The sequence below is a fragment of the Gouania willdenowi genome, chromosome 15, assembly GCF_900634775.1.
Source record: "Gouania willdenowi chromosome 15, fGouWil2.1, whole genome shotgun sequence".
NCBI classification, from domain to species: Eukaryota; Metazoa; Chordata; class Actinopteri; order Blenniiformes; family Gobiesocidae; genus Gouania; species Gouania willdenowi.
Window position 1 is genome coordinate 23,182,036 of NC_041058.1, and position 20,962 is coordinate 23,202,997.

The 20,962-nt window shown below is 40.0% G+C and overlaps 2 protein-coding genes across 10 annotated transcripts in view; one reads left to right on the forward strand and one right to left on the reverse strand.

Annotated features, from left to right (window-relative positions):
* Nucleotides 1-10,590, forward strand: part of srfb (serum response factor b) — a 49,605-nt gene extending 39,015 nt beyond the window's left edge. For 5 of the 9 annotated variants that reach the window (XR_003675587.1, XR_003675586.1, XR_003675583.1 and 2 more), the window contains 2 exons: nucleotides 1,565-1,567; nucleotides 10,579-10,590. The gene's annotated coding sequence lies outside the window, so the exon portion shown is untranslated. Of the gene's footprint in view, nucleotides 1-1,027; nucleotides 1,049-1,564; nucleotides 1,568-9,587; nucleotides 9,604-10,578 lie in introns of those variants that run through there. The other 4 variants (XR_003675584.1, XM_028467930.1, XR_003675585.1 and 1 more) reach the window with 2 other exon arrangements.
* Nucleotides 188-20,590, reverse strand: fhip2a (FHF complex subunit HOOK interacting protein 2). Its single transcript, XM_028467928.1, has 17 exons — nucleotides 20,277-20,590; nucleotides 18,451-18,529; nucleotides 15,906-16,075; nucleotides 15,683-15,787; nucleotides 15,470-15,592; nucleotides 15,179-15,379; nucleotides 13,811-14,007; nucleotides 10,592-10,706; nucleotides 9,272-9,348; nucleotides 9,004-9,196; nucleotides 5,999-6,162; nucleotides 5,432-5,578; nucleotides 5,275-5,365; nucleotides 4,008-4,151; nucleotides 3,212-3,352; nucleotides 2,284-2,387; nucleotides 188-2,206 (listed from the first exon to the last, which is right to left on the reverse strand). The coding sequence occupies exons 1-17, from the start codon at nucleotides 20,319-20,321 to the stop codon at nucleotides 2,095-2,097; spliced, it is 2,208 nt and encodes a 735-aa protein (XP_028323729.1). The 5' UTR covers nucleotides 20,322-20,590; the 3' UTR covers nucleotides 188-2,094.
* Nucleotides 20,591-20,962: the final 372 nt, after the last annotated feature.

Here is a 20,962-nt window from a genome sequence, read left to right on the forward strand (position 1 = left end):
ATCTAAGCTTTTTTTTGGTTACGAGATGGAATTTTACCATTCACTTTTTGGTTTTATTTTGAAAGGAGGGGATTATTTGGGGCAATATGGGTTTCACTTTGTCACTGAAAGAAATGGTTATTTTGTGTATTTTTGTTTAACTGTACAGACATTTTTAATAAAACACCTGTTCCAAGAATTGAGCACATTTCCTGTACGTGTTTTTGTTTTTGTGTTTTAATGAGGACGGAAATGTCAACAAAACAATCCCATGGTGTCATGAAGCCGTGCTACGGGGCATGCGCTTCATTTTACAGTTTGAGAAAGAAAAAACAAACAAACCATCAATCGAATACAGCCAACGTGATACAGTGATTGGTCGAGGAAAAAAAACAAATCAATTGGCGTCAGATATGATCACAACCATAACCACTGCACGTCGTCACCAACCCGTTAAAAGCCCCGTGTGTGTGTGTGTGTGACATGAGAAATACAATCAGAGATAGATCCACGGTGTGTGACGTAAGGCATCGTCTGTGTGTGAGAAACCATCACAGATCAACTGGCCTTTTTCTCACAATCAATGGAAAAATAACATTTATTAAGCATGCATTTACAACAGGTAGTATGTCCAAGTATTGCTATTGTACACTTACAATATACTGTACATCTGTACACAAGTTGGTTAAAAATGTGCATGATCGATCAGTTTAAAAAGGTTCCTATCAGAATAGAAAAGTGACTTTTTTTTGGTTCATAAAACGGAAAAATATTTGGGGGGAAAAAATAAAAGCCTTGATTTGATATTTTTTTGATGTAAATATTTACATTCCAAAGGTGAAGAATACGCGTGCAAATATGGTTCTATGCAACATTTGCATGAAGTTAAAAACACACATGAAAAAAAAAGTTGAGCGTAACACAAGTTACATTAAAATTAAGATTGAAACTCTGATATGGAAAAACACACACACACACACACACACACACACACACACACACACACACACACACACACACACACACACACACACACACACACACACACACACACACACACACACACAGAGAGTAATCCCCTCCTTAAATAGTAGCAAGATGAAAACGTAATACTGTTTGTAGTCACAACACTTCACTGAAAGTCGTGATGTATTTTTAGGATCATTAGCCTGTAAAAAAAAAAAAAGGAAATTTGCAAAGAGTGATGATGTGGTTCCCAAATAGAAACGTCAAAACCTCCAACAGGGAAATTTTACACCGACTCAGGAATAAAATTAACTGCAGAGAAAATTGAAGTATTTCACAATTTTGGCTCCAAAGAAGAAACATTTTCAGCTTCTTTCCACTTGTGGAAAGAAAAAAAAAAAAAGAAAGTTTCCATTTGTCCATCTGAGAATAAGTGAGACGCAACACTGCATAATATGTAACACAATGACAATCACTCGTGCTTTTCTGCCACCTGTAAAACAACTGGATGTGTAACGACTGCAACAACAACAATTATCAACATGTGCAAAAAAAACAAAAGGCAGGGACGTCTTTGGGTGGATCTCACACAAGCCTCAACGCTTCGAGCAACGAGGAGGAAGTGAACCAAAGGAAGGTAAAAAGCATCAGCCGTGACTGATCTTAAAAAAAAAAAAGGCAACGTGAAAGCAAACATAATAAATAACATGACTTGGCGTTTAAGAGTGCAGTAGTAGTTCTGATACTGCAGGTCGTTATGTAACCACAGGGGGAGCTGTTCATCACAGAAATAATCCCCGTGATCCACACTAAGGCGATGGCATTTACACATGGACACAAAATAAAGACAAAGGTCTTCAGGTCATAATTACAGAGTGAGAATCCTGTGAGACTCAGACTGGAGGTGGAGGTGATGGAGGCAGTGGGAGAAATGGCAGAGGATCATCTCTGCCTCCTGTTTTCAGTCGTCTGCTGGCCAGGCAGTGTGTGTGTGTGTGTGTGTGTGTGTGTGTGCTCTGAGCTCTCACACAAACCCAAAGGCTTCAGGTTCAAACGGAGGCGGAGCTAATCCATCCTCCATGGTGTCTGTATGAGAGGAGCAGTGAGTGGGAGGCTGAGGGCCTGGAAGCACCAGCACCAGCACCAGCATCAGGGCGAGGACGAGGCAGCTGCGTGGTACTTGACGAAGGCGATGGCCGCCAGCTCTTTGCAGAACTCCTCCAGCACGATCACCCCCTCCAGCAGAGTCATGTGATCGATGCTGCAGAGGTCACACGGAGGTCACAGAGGTGTGAGAAAGCGCTGACACAGCAGAGAACAGACGTCATAGATACGTACGTGATGCCTTCAGGCTCCAGGCCCAGTAACCTTTTCCTCACCAGCAGCAGTTTGGGGGTGAAGTCTGGGATGCGGTGGATTCTCAGCATTAGATCACCAACTACCTGGAACACACAGAGCTGCAGCTACAGCAACACTACAACAACTCAATCACACACGTGTGTAGCTCTACTAAACATATTCTTTTCTGTTCATAACACAACAAATGTTATGTTAAAGGCATCAGAAAATGGCATTTTGTCACCAATCATTTTCATTTACGTGTCATTTCCTCCTTAAACACTAAAAGTGAAAAAGAAGAATCACTGAGAAAAAAAAAAAGGTCAAATTCAAATATTTAGATATTGGAATTGGGTGTCGTATTGAAAGGTAATATGGATATACATACTAGGGGTGTGCATTGCAATGAATCTAACAATACAATATATCCTGATACTAAACAATACAATATATATAAACGATATAAATAATTAAAAATTTCTCCTTTAACTTGTATTTCATACCATTTTGTACTTGTAAACTTGTGAGAACAAGTAAATGCTAACTAACAAGTGTTTATCAAACTGTCAAATTACATTTTTCTAAAAGGTTTAACTTTTACTTCTACAACAGATTCTGGTTCTGTAAAGTTCTTAAATCCTATAAAAATGTCCTGTATGTTTTATGAAAATAAAGTGTAATCAACTCCCAAGCATAAATGCATTGATGGTGCGTTCACTGTTTATGTGCTATACATACAGTTTGTTAGAACAAGTTTTTTTTTTGGTGAAAAAACAAGATAAAAAAAATCAAATTTGGATCGATATGATAATCACACAGTGAAATATTGCGATATATCGCCAAATCAATAATTTCTTACACCCTTAATATATAGTGAATATTTAATTCCTCAGGTAGGGCGTCAGACGTCCACGGTGTGGATTCTTACCCTGACAATGACTGAGAACAGAGACCTGCAGCCTGGGGCCAGGTTGATGTAAGGGTCCAGCAGGTATTCATTCAGGTGAGGGTGGGGTAACAAGGACAGCTTGGAAAGCACGGCCGTCACCTGAAGGTTGACGTCGTATGGCTGCAGACACACAGACACAACCACGTTCAAACACTGTTTGATTTCATCTATAACCATGATCAGCTTTCTGCTACCACACACACATGGTTGAGTCAAACAGCTGTTATTTCACTAAAACTATACAATGTTCACATCATTTTGAACTATTACATTTTAAACACAACAACAATAATAATAAATAGAAGAATTGTGATTTTCTCACACTCCTTGTCTATGTGTACACACACACATTATATGATATATAATAACACGAGAGGTAGTGCTGACATTCAGCACTACCTCTCGTGTGATATTGCTTTTATACAACAGTTCTAAAGCATGTTTTAATGTTCAACAGTATTGAACTACAATAGATTATTGGTTATTTAGCTCGCCAACACTGGAAGGGAGACAAGGCTGTTGCCAGGCAACAGTTGACTGGTTAATAACCTTGCTCTCTTGTGCAAATTTAAATACATGCTTTCTATATTGTTTCATTATTTGTACTTTATTAGCACTACCAATCAATAATTATGACTCAGCACCATGAAACAAACTTTAGTGACTATAAAGTAACCGTATGTGTTAAAAAAGGTGTGTGTGTGTGTTTTCTGTGCATCAGAATAAAGCTAATCGATCATATTTAATTCTACGCTAAAATAGTAAAACCATGCACCTGGTCCAGGATGCGTCCCATCCTGTCAAAGAGGACCTTCAGGAAGTGGCCCTCATAGAACGGGAGCTCTAAGTCACACTTTTCCAGAGGTTTTGGGTGTCCTCTCCAGTCCCACCTCTGACACACACCACAGTAGTCCCTGAACTGTAAGAAGAATAAAAGAGAAAAAGGTTTCAGCTCATCTTTCATCACAAGAATCAAACATCAACAACATCCCCCACCAGATTGGTTCTCATTAGAACTCACAAGCTTTTCCTAAATGTCCTAAACATGTATACTTAAGAAAATATTATCACATCAGAATATAAAATTACTAACTACCTTTCTGAGAAAAGCCCTCCCCTTTGAAAATACCTCAAACAGAGTAAAAACAACTTCTGATGAACTACAGCCCATGGCCCGCGCGGAATAGCACGAACCACGTTCCCGAGAATTCAGTGAAATGACTCTGTTCCACCGAGTAAATCAAATTAAATTGTGCGACGTAAAATCTTAATCTACGTTGAATTGCCTTTGAAAAGATATTTCACATGATTGTGTTCGGATACATTTAGAAATTACCGGTAAAGGGTGTTAAAATGATCTCCTAGAGGGTGTTGACATCCACTTATAAAATATCAATGTGAAATTAGAGCTCGATTCAACAAGCATTAAGAGCAGTCATTTAAAAAAATGGGGCCCCTGGGGGCCCCCATGGCACATACGGAGTAATGGGCCCCATTCATATAATGATATGTGTCAAAGATTCGATACCACCAACTGTCGCAATATTTGACTCACAACTAAATAAGAAAACAACTTTATTTGAAATTACCAAAAAAAGGAGTGGCCAGGGCACCCGGGGTCCCCCTGGTGCCCGGTGACACATGCGGGGTAATGGGCCCCATTCATAAAATGATGTGTGTCAAAGATTCGATACCACCAACTGTAACAATATTTGACTTGCAAATAAATGACAAATCGACTTTCATTTTTTCTTCTTTTGGGGCCCCTGGGGGGGAAAACAATAATTGTGCGCTTCTCATTTTCAAACTCCATCAAGGTATTGATACCCTGAAGCCACACACTGAATTATCCTATTTGAAACAGTTAAAGCTGTCCCCATTAACTGGACGGAGCTCAAACCTATAACCCTCTTCCACTTCGTGGCGGGGGATAAAAACTGATGTTGGTAAAATCACTGATTGTAGAAAAATGGCCACAGCTCTGATTCAAACACTAGCATCACTGTTTACATAGTACAGTGTCATCAGAGAGCTGTTCTCACCTGTCTGTGAGCGTCTCTGAGGTAGGTGTCGTATCCGGTTCCTTCCACGTGATAGGACGACTTGGCCTCATCAGGCACTAAACACAGAAAGCTGCAGGAGACAAGAAACAACCTTTTAGCATTAGCAGCGTTAGCAGCGTGGGATCCTCATCATCACCTGTTCACTATCTTGTGCACCTCCGTCTTCCCGTCAGGCCTCATGTGATCAGGGCTCTGTGGAGGAGAGGAGCTCAGCCAATCAGAGCCTGACAACCTGCTGTCTGGAGAAAGGTCATCACCGAACATCGGATCCTCCTCAAGGTCTCTGTAGAGAGAACGCTGGTCTGTTAATGTTCCCGTGTAACCCCGATAGAGGCAGGAAAAAATCACTTCATTGGTTTATTTCAAATAATGTTAAAGAGATTAAAATGTTCAGCATTTATGATGTTTTGATTAATTGTGGCAGCTTTGATGTATTTATTGTAGCTTGGCAGACCAACAGTTTTCTAAATATTAGGTATAATTATGTTTTTAAGATATTTTACAAAGTAAAGAAAATACATTTTGTTTCTTAGGTGATATTTCATTCTTATGAATCAGCTCAAAGTTCATAAATACACAAGACTTTACAACATGTCTGAGAAACACAGGTACAGTATGTGATGCAGATTCTTTATTTCATGTGCATTTGTGCAGGAGGTCCTGGTTGAAGTCCAAGGTCAGAAGTTAGGGGGCGGAGCCTTACACAGCATCATGAGGCTGGCCGTTTTCCAGGGGTTCTCGCTCCTCCTGTGGTTTGTTCTCCTGGTAGTTCCTCTCCTCCAGGCTACGCAGCACCAGGCTGTGGAGGATGTGCTGCTCAGGTTTCTGGATCAGCTGCTCAAACAGCCTCAGAGTCATGATGCTGATCTGCAAGTGAGGAAGGAGGAGGGGGGTGTTAGATGATGGACACAAACAAAGTACAACAAAGGCTACGTTCACACAGCAGAGGGGTATTCCATAAAGGAGGATTAACAAACTCTGAGTTTATCCATAAACTCAGGGTCTGCGATGGGAAACTGGGTATCTGATTCCATTACAGCTGGTATGAAGTGGGTCAATCAACCCTGAGTATATAAACCTTGGGTTACTTACGTGCATGCGCACGATAAAAAGCCATCATCAATGGATCAGAGATTTACTCGAGCTGCCGTGACAACCAAATGGAAGAGAGTGATTTATTCACCCTAATGGGTGAAATAAGCTGGTGTTTAAGGAATATGAGCCTGTTCTAAAGGTGCGTTCAGTCTTCAGTGATTATAGTGGCTTAAATCACCCGTAATTAGTCACACTTTTTGGTCACTTCATCACTTTATTGCTTCAGTGACGTGACGAGCATTGAATAATATGAATAAAATGTGTTTGAGGAGACGTGTCAGCAGCATAGGATGCTACATAGAGAGCCCTCCTGTTACACTGGATATAAAGACAGTGACTGACGCTTGATATCACATCATTTATATTGATTTTTAATGTAATATTGTCACCAGAGTCATCTCGACCTCCTAAAAAATATCATTAAAAAAACACAAGCGGAACGCGAACCCGCGACCCATCAATTTCAAGACCAGCGTCACAATTCACTGCGCCATCATACCATCAAAGAGACGTGATCTACAGATTTAACTTTATAAAAATATGAAACAACAATCGAGCCTTAAAAGTGGATTCATTTAAATTATCATCTCCTCCTTTATATTATCCACAGGTTTGTATTCAGAGAACTTTACTACAGACGTCAGTAGATGTTTTAATGCAGATCAACCTCTCAGTGTCTTTAACTAAATGATCTGTATCCACAATGTTATGAAGAAAATTACCGTTATCACAAAAAAAAAAAAAAATAACATAAAGCAACACAACATTAGTAATGATGTGAACACATCTGTGGTGTGTGATGTTACTAATATGTTTCAGAGAAGAGTGTTAAGGTTCATTAAAGTCTTCAGAAACGGTGTTAAGGTGGGCGGAGCCAGGTAGAAACCCAGGGTTTCTTTGATAAAACCTGCCAGTGACCAGTTTAGTTCACGGACAATGTTGCCATGGTAACATACTCAGAGAAGAACATACCTCGCGTTTAGGAATGAGATACTCAGAGTTTCCCTCATTTGAGTCCAAACATACTCAGAGTTTGAACATAACCCACTTTATGGAATACCCCTCAGGTCTTCATACACGATTTGGATTTTTTATTTGGAGAAATCGGATTTTTCTGAGTGCTTGTTCACATTACATTAAATATTACTTCTATCAGTTTAGATTATGATCTGTGACCCACAAGCACTAAAGAGGTCCTGAGCTCATGTGACCACGCAGGCTGTGTTTCAGCTCCATAACAGTCCATTCATGTTAAATAAAAGATTGATATGTTTTTCATGGAACGAAGAATGGTGACATTTAATGATGTAAAGGTCAGATAAATGCAACCTGGTGGTTTAGACAGCAGTTGCATTGCAAAAAATCAGATATGCATCAGATTTAGGAACATGTATTAAAGTGACCTGGGTCGGATTTGAAAAACAAAATGTAAACATTGATTTGTGCTGTTCACATTAGGCCCTATTCTCCTGTTTGCTGCTTTTTAATGGACTGATCTTTGACGTGTATTCTCCCATCCAGACATCGCTGATGTTTATTGATGTGGAATTGTTGGGTTTTTTTTCTTGACATTTTTATATTTTGTGACAAGCATTATGAGATAACATATTGTTAGAAGTAGCAGTTGAAATGAAAATGTAATTGACACGCCCACTGTATGTAAATAGACCCAACGCGTTTCCTTAACACTTGTAAATGTCAATGAAATCCGTGAAAATGATAAACGCCCACTTTAACAACCTGTCTTTTTCTTTCTCTCTCATATCAACGACACATTTCTTTTATCAAGATACTGTCGGAATTTCCTACATTCAAAAATGATGAGCGCATCATCCGTCATCATCCGTCATCTATACTGTGAGCAACTTTAAGACTCTACATAAACATCATAAACTATCCACAGCATGGAGAAAATAATGTTTTACACTAAGGCTTCAAAAGAATAAAGTGAATAATGAATAGTGGAAAAAAATAAGATTACCACAAAGAAACTGAACAATACCTGTATATAAAATTGGAGCGTGCTACCTACCTTTGGTTTTCATTTAATCTTTTTATCTATTGTCGTGCCTTTTTTTGTACAACCCAGTCACCAGTTAGCTCCATATTACAAAATAAAAATAATAAAGTTAAATAATAAAAACATACTGTGAGCTCTAAAGCCTGCACGAGTGTGTAGCGCTGCAGGTTTGAGGGAAATAATGCAACGTGGACTTTGACAGTGTCTGTGATCCTCCAGCGTATCCTGCTTTATTACTGAGGAGACAGAAATGATGTTTGCAGTGAAAAAAACTACTGGCTTCCTATATATTACAATGTCTTAAATGTAAAATGTTCAATAATGATGGAGCTGAGGTGACCTAAAGCAGAGCATCATTTATAAATGTGTCTGAATCACCCTCTGCATAGATGACAGCTTGTTTCACTTGATATTTAAGATTGTTTGATCAACCTGTGCCTTTACGTTGTACATAGAATAAAAATAGTTGGACAGTCAGATCTGAGATTCATCAGTGTTCAATAAACGAGCTGCTGCAGATGACGTGCTCACCCTGAGATGCACACTTATGCTCTCCTTAGACTATATTCTAATCCTACTGATATCACGTTCACCTCATCTGACAGGTGATCACAGTGCTCGATCAGTCTGTGTCGTAGCGGGTCGTTAGTGATGGTAGCTGCAGTCTCTGCGTCCCTCTCCTCCCCCAACAGGAAGTAAACCATCTGCAGCAGCAGAGCCTCAGACGTCACCTGCCTGATGATTCTGTTGAGCAGTGCTGTGGAGGTGAGGATGCCCACCTCTGACCTGTGGCACACAAACACCTGTGTGTATTAGTCTCACACAGACGTGCCACATGGTCAGTCTGACGCTGGTACGTACGTCTGCATGAGCTGTGGCTCCATCACAGCCACAAAGAATCGTTCCCTCACAGCTTTGGCCATCACAACAGCTGCTGACTGGAAAAAACAAGAAGGAAGTTCAGTGTTGGGAATAATGGCGTTACTAACGGCATTATCATTTTTCAGTAGTGGGTAATCTGATTAATTACTATTTTGTCCGTTACAACGGCGTTACCGTTAGCGACAATGAAATGTGGCACGTTATTTTTATGCACTGATAAGCTGTTATCTGACCCAACGGCTCACTCAGCCAAGATGAGACAGAAGCTGCAAGTAAGGTGAGGGGAGGGGCTTACACAGACACACACATAATAATGATTGGCTAAAGGTGGAGTCAAATTTCATGGTAAGCCAATCTGTGCCAGAGTTCAGGTAAGTGGGCGTTGCTACCTAGCTCAGTGTTTCACACGAGACAGAGAACAGAGAGGACTAGATGTGACAATGTGGAGCCTGGAGCAGTCTGTTGTTTTAAAACTGGCGTTTACAGCGTGAAAGTACAATCACTACTTCAACCTGTTGGTTGTAAAAGGAAAAAAGAGTCCACTTCATACGTAAGTTATTCTAATCTAATGAAACATGTCTTAGCGGTGCACGCTGCTGCTAAGCTAGTGACCAAAACAAATAACGCTATTAAGGCTGCCAGTGCTGCTCGGAGCAGGTCAGGTGACATCAGGGAAGGACATGGAGATGGAGCCACTGCGTTAAAGCAGCAAAGGCTGGATTTTTCTTCCCCACAGACTGAACTGAATGCTCTAATAGGCAGGTATACGAGTGAAAACATGCTACCATTAGCAACTGTGGACTCATTCAGAGCTTTAATTTCTCTCTCTGACACAAATCAACATAAGTTGAAGTTATTGTATTCATTGTATTTAAAAAGCACTAATTGTTAACAAACTGCTCAATTTTGTTTTGGTAAAAAAATTGAATCACCTTTTTTTCATTTTGCACTACGTTGAATTAAAAGCACTTTTTGTTTAAACTGATGCACTGTAGTTTTATTTCCAATAAAATAAATAAAATAAACATCTATGCTGTTCTACTTTATACTGCTGGCCCTTGAAACCCTATAAAAATGTGAATTCTTTTTCCTGTTTGAAGGTTTTTCAAAAAAAATAACGCAAAAATTACTTTACCTAGTAATTAGATACATTTACAAAGCTGTAACTCAGTTACTAACTCAGTTACTTTTTAGAGAAAGTAACTAGTAGTAACTATAACAAATTACTTTTTTAAACTAATTTGCCCTATCACTGGTGAGAGGTGGAAGTAGAATAAAGCAGTGAGTCAGCAGTAAAACCTTGTGAGCCTCTTTGATGAGCTGGTCGCAGTAATCCAACCATGACAGGAAGGAGATAAGAGCCCTCTTCCCCGTGAACACAGCAGCATCCTCTTTCAGGTTATACACGTCTAGACTTCAAGAAGAGAAAGAAAAAATTAAGTCTTTTTTACTAAATTAAAAAGCAACTGAACCCCAAACCCATTTATTTCTGCTGAATACATATGTATTTGGGTATTAAATAGTGCTGGTGATTGATCCTCGTCCAACTTTTAACATTTTAGTAAAAATATTTTAATTTAGCGTATTTAGTTGTAAAATGTCAGAGTGACTGTCCTCTCAGGGTTGAACACCAACTATTACTATTGAATTTTGCTATTGGCTGAGACAGAATACAAGGTGTCATTTGGACCAGAGCCGTATAGAGAGAGAGTTACGTCAACTCCGTTCACTCCAATGGTTCAGTTTTTTCACAGCAATGTCGGTTCATGCTGACTCACATTCGTTCCCCGAAAGTGAGCGATTAACTGATGATGAAGCCTTTTGAAGCCACAGCAGAGAGAGAGTTTGTGATGCATTTTTGAACGGTAACATGTTTAAATAATCATATTGATATTATTATTATCAACATATATAAACTCATTAACGTGTGCATTAAAGCATGTCAGTGGATTATCCCCCAATAAACTAGTAGATTAAGGGATAAATAGCAGATAACAGGTAAGGATATGCTCACGTTACTGGATAAGTAACACAGCGTTAACCTCAAGGTTCAATTATATTAATGACATTTTATCCAACGATGTGGAATTAGACAAAATAAGTTTGAAATAAAAATGAAATAAATAAATGAAATACTTTTAAATTAAATTAATGAATTAAATATTACTTTAGGACATATGATTGTACAGTGAAGAGTGAAAAATTAGGAATGGATTTTTGGAGGAGTACGAGCTAGGATGATAAATTTAATGTAAACTAAAAGGGAGGAAAGCTATTATTTGTGATATTGCTATGAATTTAAACTGCATATTTGAGATTTCTAAACAGCAAGTGGATTTAATTTTTTAAGCTTTGAGTTTCTCCTAACTGTAAATATCATGTAAAAACTCAACTAATTATGATCATGGCAGAAGGAAAGGGAAGTTAGAAACCCTAAGTGAGATTGAAAGCACACAGAAGTTAAAAATAGGCCAATAATGTTGAAAATATTGTTGATAATGCAGTTATTGACGCCAAATTACCGAAAATTCCAGTGATGTCAATTGATTTGAATAGGTCGCCATTTTCTTCCGGGTTACGAATTCAGTCTTACATGAATCACGTGACGGTGAAGGATTTTGGACTTCCGTTGACGCAATTGTCTCTTTATACGGCTCTGATTTGTACCATTGTGCATCATCAACTGTCATTGTTGGCCCCGCCCTTCATATAAAAGCTGAGAGGAGGGACTAGTTTTCCTCCTATCACAGCCCTCAGTGAGCTTTGACTGACAGCTCCAATGAGGACCTCCTTTCTGCAGCAGTGATGTTTGTGACTCTGTTTCTATGAAGAGCAGATTCTGGGTTCATCAAGCCACGTGTGTATCTACAGACACATCATGAATGCTATAGTGTCTGTAGGGCTGTGTGTGCGTGAACGCTATAGTGTCTGTAGGGCTGTGTGCGTGTGAATGCTATAGTGTCTGTAGGGCTGTGTGTGCGTGAACGCTATAGTGTCTGTAGGGCTGTGTGTGTGTGAACGCTATAGTGTCTGTAGGGCTGTGTGTGCGTGAATGCTATAGTGTCTGTAGGGCTGTGTGTGCGTGAACGCTATAGTGTCTGTAGGGCTGTGTGCGTGTGAATGCTATAGTGTCTGTAGGGCTGTGTGTGCGTGAACGCTATAGTGTCTGTAGGGCTGTGTGTGTGTGAACGCTATAGTGTCTGTAGGGCTGTGTGTGCGTGAATGCTATAGTGTCTGTAGGGCTGTGTGTGCGTGAATGCTATAGTGTCTGTAGGGCTGTGTGTGTGTGAACGCTATAGTGTCTGTAGGGCTGTGTGCGCGTGAACGCTATAGTGTCTGTAGGGCTGTGTGTGCGTGTGAATGCTATAGTGTCTGTAGGGCTGTGTGTGCGTGAATGCTATAGTGTCTGTAGGGCTGTGTGTGCGCGTGAATGCTATAGTGTCTGTAGGGCTGTGTGCGTGTGAATGCTATAGTGTCTGTAGGGCTGTGTGTGCGTGAATTCTATAGTGTCTGTAGGGCTGTGTGTGCATGAATGCTATAGTGTCTGTAGGGCTGTGTGTGCGTGAATGCTATAGTGTCTGTAGGGCTGTGTGTGCGTGAATGCTATAGTGTCTGTAGGGCTGTGTGTGCGTGAATGCTATAGTGTCTGTAGGGCTGTGTGTGCGTGAATGCTATAGTGTCTGTAGGGCTGTGTGTGCGTGAAAGCTATAGTGTCTGTAGGGCTGTGTGTGCGTGAATGCTATAGTGTCTGTAGGGCTGTGTGCGCGTGAATGCTGTAGTGTCTGTAGGGCTGTGTGTGCGTGAATGCTATAGTGTCTGTAGGGCTGTGTGTGCGTGAATGCTGTAGTGTCTGTAGGGCTGTGTGTGCGTGAATGCTATAGTGTCTGTAGGGCTGTGTGTGCGTGAATGCTGTAGTGTCTGTAGGGCTGTGTGTGCGTGAATGCTGTAGTGTCTGTAGGGCTGTGTGTGCGTGAATGCTATAGTGTCTGTAGGGCTGTGTGTGCGTGAATGCTATAGTGTCTGTAGGGCTGTGTGTGCGTGAATGCTATAGTGTCTGTAGGGCTGTGTGTGCATGAATTCTATAGTGTCTGTAGGGCTGTGTGTGTGTGAACGCTATAGTGTCTGTAGGGCTGTGTGTGCGTGAATGCTATAGTGTCTGCAGGGCTGTGTGTGCGTGAATGCTATAGTGTCTGTAGGGCTGTGTGTGCGTGAATGCTATAGTGTCTGTAGGGCTGTGTGTGCGTGAATGCTATAGTGTCTGTAGGGCTGTGTGTGCGTGAATGCTATAGTGTCTGTAGGGCTGTGTGTGTGCGCTTCATGTCAGGATTGTGTGTGCTTGTGATTGTAGGAGTTAAGTAGAGCTCAGCTCCCTGACTGGGCGTGTCTTACTGAGCCCAGCCCATAATCAAGGCATTTTTTTGAATTCGCACCCTAGTGGCAGCTCAGCAGAAACCAGGGTTTTAGTTACTCTTTAAGCATTTCAAACACTTTCTGTGTGAGACATATTTCTGTGTTTACCCCCAGTTGACTGATTCCACTGTCTCGATGTCCAGAGGGTCCATGGACTGAGGCAGAGCTTGGTAGAACGACACCAGCCTGTCAGTGAGCAGCTGACAGAGCTCCGTGTTCTCAGTTAAACACTTGGCAGCAGACGGCTCTGGTAAACTGACCAGCAGCATCAGGCCCTCGCATGCCTTCACCACTATCCTCCCATCCTAGGGAGAGGAACACAAACCTTTGGATTATCATCACCACTTAAAAATAGGGATGCACCGAAATTCTGGCCACCGAACATTTTTAGCCCAAAAGTGCATTTTCGGTCAAAACCCTGGTCACCAAAACAAGATGTTGTAAAGACGCGAGCAAAACTTCGCGATCAACGCTCACCAGAGGTGTCCCGATCCGATATTGATATCGGTCTGATATCAGCCAGAAAACGAAGATCACATTTTATTGGACTGCATCTAAAATCACCGTTATAAGCGCTCCGATAAAATTTTCCGCTCCAACACTTTTATCCATAGGTGACTGTGGTTCACACTCCAACAAAGTAACCTAGTGTTGCTGACTGTTGTTCTCTGTTTGAGTAACATCACATGATCAAGCCTTTTCTAACATTCCACACTACAAAATAAGCAATAAAAGTATGTATGATTCGTGCTGATAACGTATCGGATCAATATCGGTATATGCCGATACACAAGGCTGCAATATCGTTATCATATCGGAAGTGAAAAAGTTGTATCGGGACATCCCTAACGCGCACTTGTCTTGAAACTGGTCAACTTGTCCACGAACTCAAGGAGCATCTGTATTTCAATACATCTGAGCAGTAAAGCATCATCACAACTGTACTTGGTCCCCGTTATAAAGATCATTACTTGGATGGAGTTCAAATTAAACCAGCGCGCACAAGAAATGATGCATGCCGCAATCAAAGCACACAGAGCGTGTGCTTCTCTCAGACGTTTGGATAGTAAAAAAAGCTAAGAAGCCAATTTTCATCAAGAACTTCACTTTGTTTTTTAATGAGAAAACATGTTTATTTTGATTCTTTCAGTAGCTCAGTCAGTAATAGGCCTGTAAATTATTATTTAATGTATGAGTGAGGACAAGTTCAAAGTTTTATTTTTTATTTCATATTGTGCATTGTTGGAATGTCGGTGCTGAATAGATATTTTGTCATTCTTTATTTATTTATTTATTGAAGCATTAATATTAATTTATCCAATTGCACTGTTTCAATTTTAGTGATGTTAGTACACACTCAGAGTCATAAATGCAGTTTCAGTTTTCGACCTTGCTTTTCTCATTTTCAGTTTTGGCCAAGAATTTTCATTTTGGTGCATCCCTACTTAAAACAGGACCTCCCTGGTGGTTACTTACAGGACTTTTTGTGAGGTTGAGCAAGGATGAGACCAGATTGTAGTTGTTGGTGTTGTTGTTGTTACTGGGTGGACTGGAGGCAGAAGCAGCAGCAGCACTGGGCTGCTCAGTGGGAGTCTGACCCGTGTCTGGAGCTACCACGCTCTCCTTTGCTCCTGCAGTCACCACTGGGCTCCTTATCTCAGCTCGTTTTGACTTGTTCTGTAAAACCCATCAAGAAATATCTGGTCAAAGGTTTAGAAGAAGAATCTAATAATGTCTGACCCTGCAGGAGAAATCACAGCTATTCACCTCCAGGAAGAAGTTTACAAGGTAGGGATCCTGCTTCAGCTTGGCACAGACTATGCAGAGGAACTGGATCTCTTCGTTTTCAGTGGGAGCAGCCAGCACCTCCCCACACAGACGGATCAGTTTCTGTCAGTCACAGGGGGACAGGCGTTACACAACCTGTCAGTCAACAGACTGGACTAGGTACAAGACACTTCTAAACACATGTAAACTCACCTGTACAGGCCTGTGAACGTTAATGTGGGGCAAAAGCGGCTGTCGAATGTGTGCTAGCAGCTTAGTGTAAAAGGTGAGCACCTGCTGCCTCATTCCTGGAGGACACTAAAGAAAGAACATAAACAATATATTTAAATATATGCTTCCTACACAATTACAGATGCCTTGTTTGCTTCAGTGAGTCATTTTGCCAAGTCCGCACAATCTAAAAATACTCTCTTACGTCTGCTTTGCCCAACGTGTAGAGAGTCTCCAGGATCTTATGATGTAGGAGATACTCCATACAGGGTCCAGTTTCACCAGACTCCCGCTCACCCTCCTCCTGGGTCAGGATGTCCAGCATCTGCTCCAAGTGGGACGGGATGTTGGTGTCTGTGACGGGGGCTTTGTCATCTACAAATAAACAATGTTTGGACACAAAAGAATAATGTTCAATGATATCTGCTGTAAGGCTGGGCAATATATCGAATTTTTAATAAATATCGATATATTTATCTAGGAGATATAGCATAGGACTATATCATAATATCGATATAATTCATGTAACATTAAAAGATTCTTCCGTAGAACCACCGGTAAGCCTTTTTCCCCTTTATCTGTCCCTCTTAACCCCGTTCCGCCTCTCTCTCCCTCATCCCTGTGATCGTAGCTGAAACAAACCACACTGAAAGCTACAATGATTCGTGCTGTGTCTCATGAAAGTGGGACTAGATTACCAAGGCAGTAGCCTACCATATTGCTAAGGACATGGTCCCCATAATAAGAAAGTCTATGACAGGCATAATGCTCAGGAAAAGTGAGTGAGTGAGTGAGTGAGTGAGTGAGTGAGTGAGTGAGTGAGTGAGTGAGTGTGTGTGTGTGTGTTTGTGTGTGTGTGGCAGAGATCCAGAGGCCTCTGCAGGTCAATAACGTTGTAAACAGGACTCAAAACAACTTGTTACCGTCACACTGCGTGTTTAATATATCCAGAGGAAGCTCAAACCCTGCTTCTATGTCGTTTCAGACGGGACGGTAACAGAAAAGTAACATTAAACTTCGTACATGCGCTCAATACAAATCAGGAAGAAGGAAGGTCTGACTCAACTCTGACCTCACGTTACCATGGCTCCCTTGAAGGGACAGTCCTCAGAAGGCAATCATTACAGTGTGTGTGTCTGTGCATGCGAGTGCTAGTAGTGGCAACTGTTTATATATTATGCATCTGATAAATTCACAGTTGTCAGTAATAATAAATAAATAATTGATTGCTAGTTAATTATAACAATTAAAAATAGCTATGCTATGCTATAATAGTTAGTGGAAACCCCAATTACATCACAGAGAAAACATCTATATATATTGAGTTTTGCCATTCTGGTTCAATTGTATGCATCAAAGCATCATCTCAAGGCAAGGGCAAAATATCAAGATATATATTGTATATAGTGATAGAGCTTGAAAATATCAAGATATTAAAAAAAAAGGCCATATTGCCCAGCCTAGGTCTGTGAAATGCTGTGATGCAACGTTGCTTTGTCAAAATGAAGATTCTTGAAAGGTTTCAAATATGTTATTTTCATTGGGGGCGTTGGCAAACTGCTGGAATGTTCTCAGCTACACACTCACACTGCATTTCAACTACCTGAAGGCTAAACCAGGCTGATAAGACAACAATCTGCAAACTCACTAAAACCAGCTCCTACTCTGTTTAAAAAAACATTTCCTGAGAAATCTCAACAATTAAAAACTGCACTTTAAAGTAAGAAATTAAAATAAAAAAAACCATTTTGAATTAAAAATCACAAAATAAACATGAATCATTGTGTAAATTACCAACTAATTCAATTGTAGATGAAACACCAAAATATTTTGCAGATCTCTGTTTCTCCTGTTCTTATATGATTTTTATTCACAAATTGTTGAAAGAAATTTAAAAAAATCCGAAATCCTGCAATTTACCTCAAATTATTTCACAAAATGTCCCCAAATTATAGAGAAATTGGTCTTAAAACCAAGGAAATTTAAAGTCGAAGTGCAAACTAGGGCACAATAACACTAAAATTACTTATTTTACCGCCTAAAATCTGTGGTCCACTTAAGTTCAAACTAATCCATATTTGACCCCCAAACTAAAATTAATTTGACACCCCTGCCTTAGAGGAACTGGAACATATCTCAAGGAATACACAGAAACATTCCTCATTTTAATTTCTAACATTAATAGGACAAATTATTACAAGTATTAGAATACAGACATTTTCTTCATCTATCAATAATAAATTGCGGCACAGATCTTTAAAATAAAGCAGTGATAATCAAAACCTGAAACGACCAAAACGTCAGAAATAGATCAATAAAAAGCATAAAGCTGAGGTAAATGTTGAACCAGACATAGGAATGGGTTAAGACAAGCCTGCTGACAGAAAATGTCCTGAATTCCCAAAACAGAAGAGCAAACAGCAAGAATTCATTGTCTGGGAATTCCCGTTACCCACACATCTGCCACGACATTCAAGGAATGCATCCTAATTCCTCCAATTTAACTAATCATTACTATTCTCTAGTCTACGCAATACAGATTCATCCAGGAATGTGTTCAAATACCATTAAAAAACACATGATCTAATGGACAGTTGAAGAATACCAATAAATAGAATATAAAAATGTAGCCACTGGGTACTCCTATTATTTGGCCAGTAGCCAACAGTACACAAGTAAAGATAATAAAAGGCTGAAAAAAACTTTTTCTTCAAACATTGAAAAAACATGTTATTTTATGTATTCCTTACCAGAAGTCTCAATGTAATAATGAGTAATGGCCTTCCAGTGATAGACAAAGTCCTCCTGTAAGGGCAGTGATGGGGCCAGCTGAAGGAGAGAAACATCAAAACATAAGCATTCAGCGTGTTTCTAATGTTAAACATGTACATATTATTCAGAGCATAATGTTTCTGTGACGGGGATGAGTTTCATAACTTATTGATCATACGAAAACATATCAAAAGCCTCCAGTACTATGGGTGTGTTTTCTGGACCTTTTCTACATAAGCGTAACGTGCCGAGTGGTCTAAGGCACCGCACTCAAGGATCCTTCCTTCCGCTAACGTGGGTTCGAATCCCACTTTTGTTATATATATTTTTTTCATTTTAACATATTTAACACAGCAAATTCTACCTTTAAAATATATACTGTGTACACAAAATTAAACAAATTAGGGTATTTCCTGGGTTAGGGTTAAAGACAGGGTTGGGGCTAAAATAAAAGTGTTAGCGGGTAGCTAAAAAATAAATATGACGGAAATTTAAGTCACGTGGTGCACCTATCACGTCACCTAAACTGGCCAATGAGGAGCGCTCCGTATGAATAGAATGATTGATTATTCATATGTTTCCGTATGAATAGCGATGGCCAAAAAAAAAATCTAAATTTTATTGGCATTTTAAAATACGTAGCCTACTGTAAGAACTTAAGAAGACAAGACAACATTGTTTTACGTAAGACCGCTATGAAGTTCACTTTCTAGAGACAAAAGAAAACAGCTGTTCTCAAACAGCATGACTACACCTGTAATTATGTTCACGTGTCTGCAGAATATGGAGGGGAAAAAGGCTTACATTTATTAAATATAATGAAAAAATATATATAAACAAGGGATACGTAGTGTATGCCTGGGGTCTGAATTGTTTTGACATAAAGCAACTAAGCTTGAAGGCTAGCGTCAGACACTTTTCTGTGGTGGTCTGCTTCGCCTGGTTACTTCACTCGCTGGTGATCCATTTCAACTTAGAAATGACCAATCATCGCGGATGCACTATATTCCTTTTTTGCACTACATTCTACGTTGGTTAATGTATGTGACGTGCAGAGACAGGAGGTGAAGGCATGCTAGCTCCATACATTAATTAAGTATAATTATTTAGTACTATAAATATTTACCAACTTATCCAACCGAGTCCAGATGTATCCATTAAATGTAGACACTGAATGTGTAGTGAAAGGGGAATCTAAATCCAGATGTGTGCAAATATTCTAACACAACGGAAACTAGGTGAGCAGAAAGCTCATCTATTGTTTACTGTCCCCACTGTAGTGGATCACTAATTAAAATGCTCACCACTTGAACCAAAACACCGACAAACGCACAGCTAACACATAGATGTGCCAACACTGCCTTTAAAGAGAACGACACTGAGCAAAAATATAGAGCATAAAAATAACTTTAAAGAATGATTGGACAGCAGACAATGCTGATAAATTGCCAGATAGTGTGGCGTGTGTTTCTTTAGAAAACAGAGTAAGTAGCAGGAAAGCTAGTCTACATAGCTTAGCATGTTGAGGCTAATAAAGTCTTTGTGTCTGAGCACAGCTGGTGTGTCACATTGAGGACATAGTGTGTTTAGTATTGTCACAGCGAACAAAACGCATAACAACCTCGGCTCACCGCATTTAATCAAACACAAACTCTGCCAACACAAACACAGAACGGTAACATTAGCACATGCTAGGTAGCTAGCATGCTAGCTAGCAGCTGATCCTGTAAGGCTGACGTTACTAGTTGCACAACAAAAGACAGCAGTCAAAGACAGACACAAACATGTTGAGGTGAAAACTCACCGCCTCCACAGCATGTTGTAGGATGGATGTGAATTTGGAGAACATTTTGTTCTTAGATTGGACCAGTTTCTCCCGAGAAGAACGAGAGAATTCCTCTATCTTCTTCTTCCTGTTACTTCCGCCTCGATCCAGATTGGAGGTTTCATGTACCGACCCTTGAAACGGGAGGATAAAAGTGAGCAATAAAAACCCTTTAAACACCTTATCAGCCACGGAACTCAGAGAGGCAAGGCAAAAGAAAAGGGCCGTAAATAAGCCGTCCACAGACGCAGCGTCAGAGCTGAGGACACGGTGGCAGTCAGACAACCATGTGCTGCGGTGAGCGGCCAGCAGGGGGCGCAGCAGCACCAGACACTCATTTAAAGAAACCATCACTGTGTCGTGGACTTGGTTCACCTATTTAGAAATAAGGCTATTTTAGGTTTCTGACTGACATATGAAAAACAATGCTACATTATAAATATCATACAATGCGTCCGGTTAAATGTGTCACATTGAAACTATTTTTTTTTAGTGAGCGTAAATAGCTTCTTTAATAATTTAAAAAAAATGTGCATTTGGGAATCATTTTATTTATGTAATGTATTGTATATTGCTGGGTTAATTAAGCAGCTAAATGATAAAATTTGACTTTAGTTAAGTTGAAGTATGAAAATAACGCGGAAAAAACAAATATCACAACAAGG

What these genes read in the sequence shown, in the direction of transcription:
- fhip2a (XM_028467928.1), bottom strand. Translation starts at nt 20,321, where the DNA reads ATGTTCTCCAAATTCACATCCATCCTACAACATGCTGTGGAGGCG. An exon ending in GTGATCACCTGTCAGATGAG is followed by an intron (nt 6,163 to 9,003) that starts GTGAACGTGATA and finishes CCTCACTTGCAG; the next exon opens with ATCAGCATCATGACTCTGAG. An exon ending in TGGGACGCATCCTGGACCAG is followed by an intron (nt 3,353 to 4,007) that starts GTGCATGGTTTT and finishes GTGTGTCTGCAG; the next exon opens with CCATACGACGTCAACCTTCA.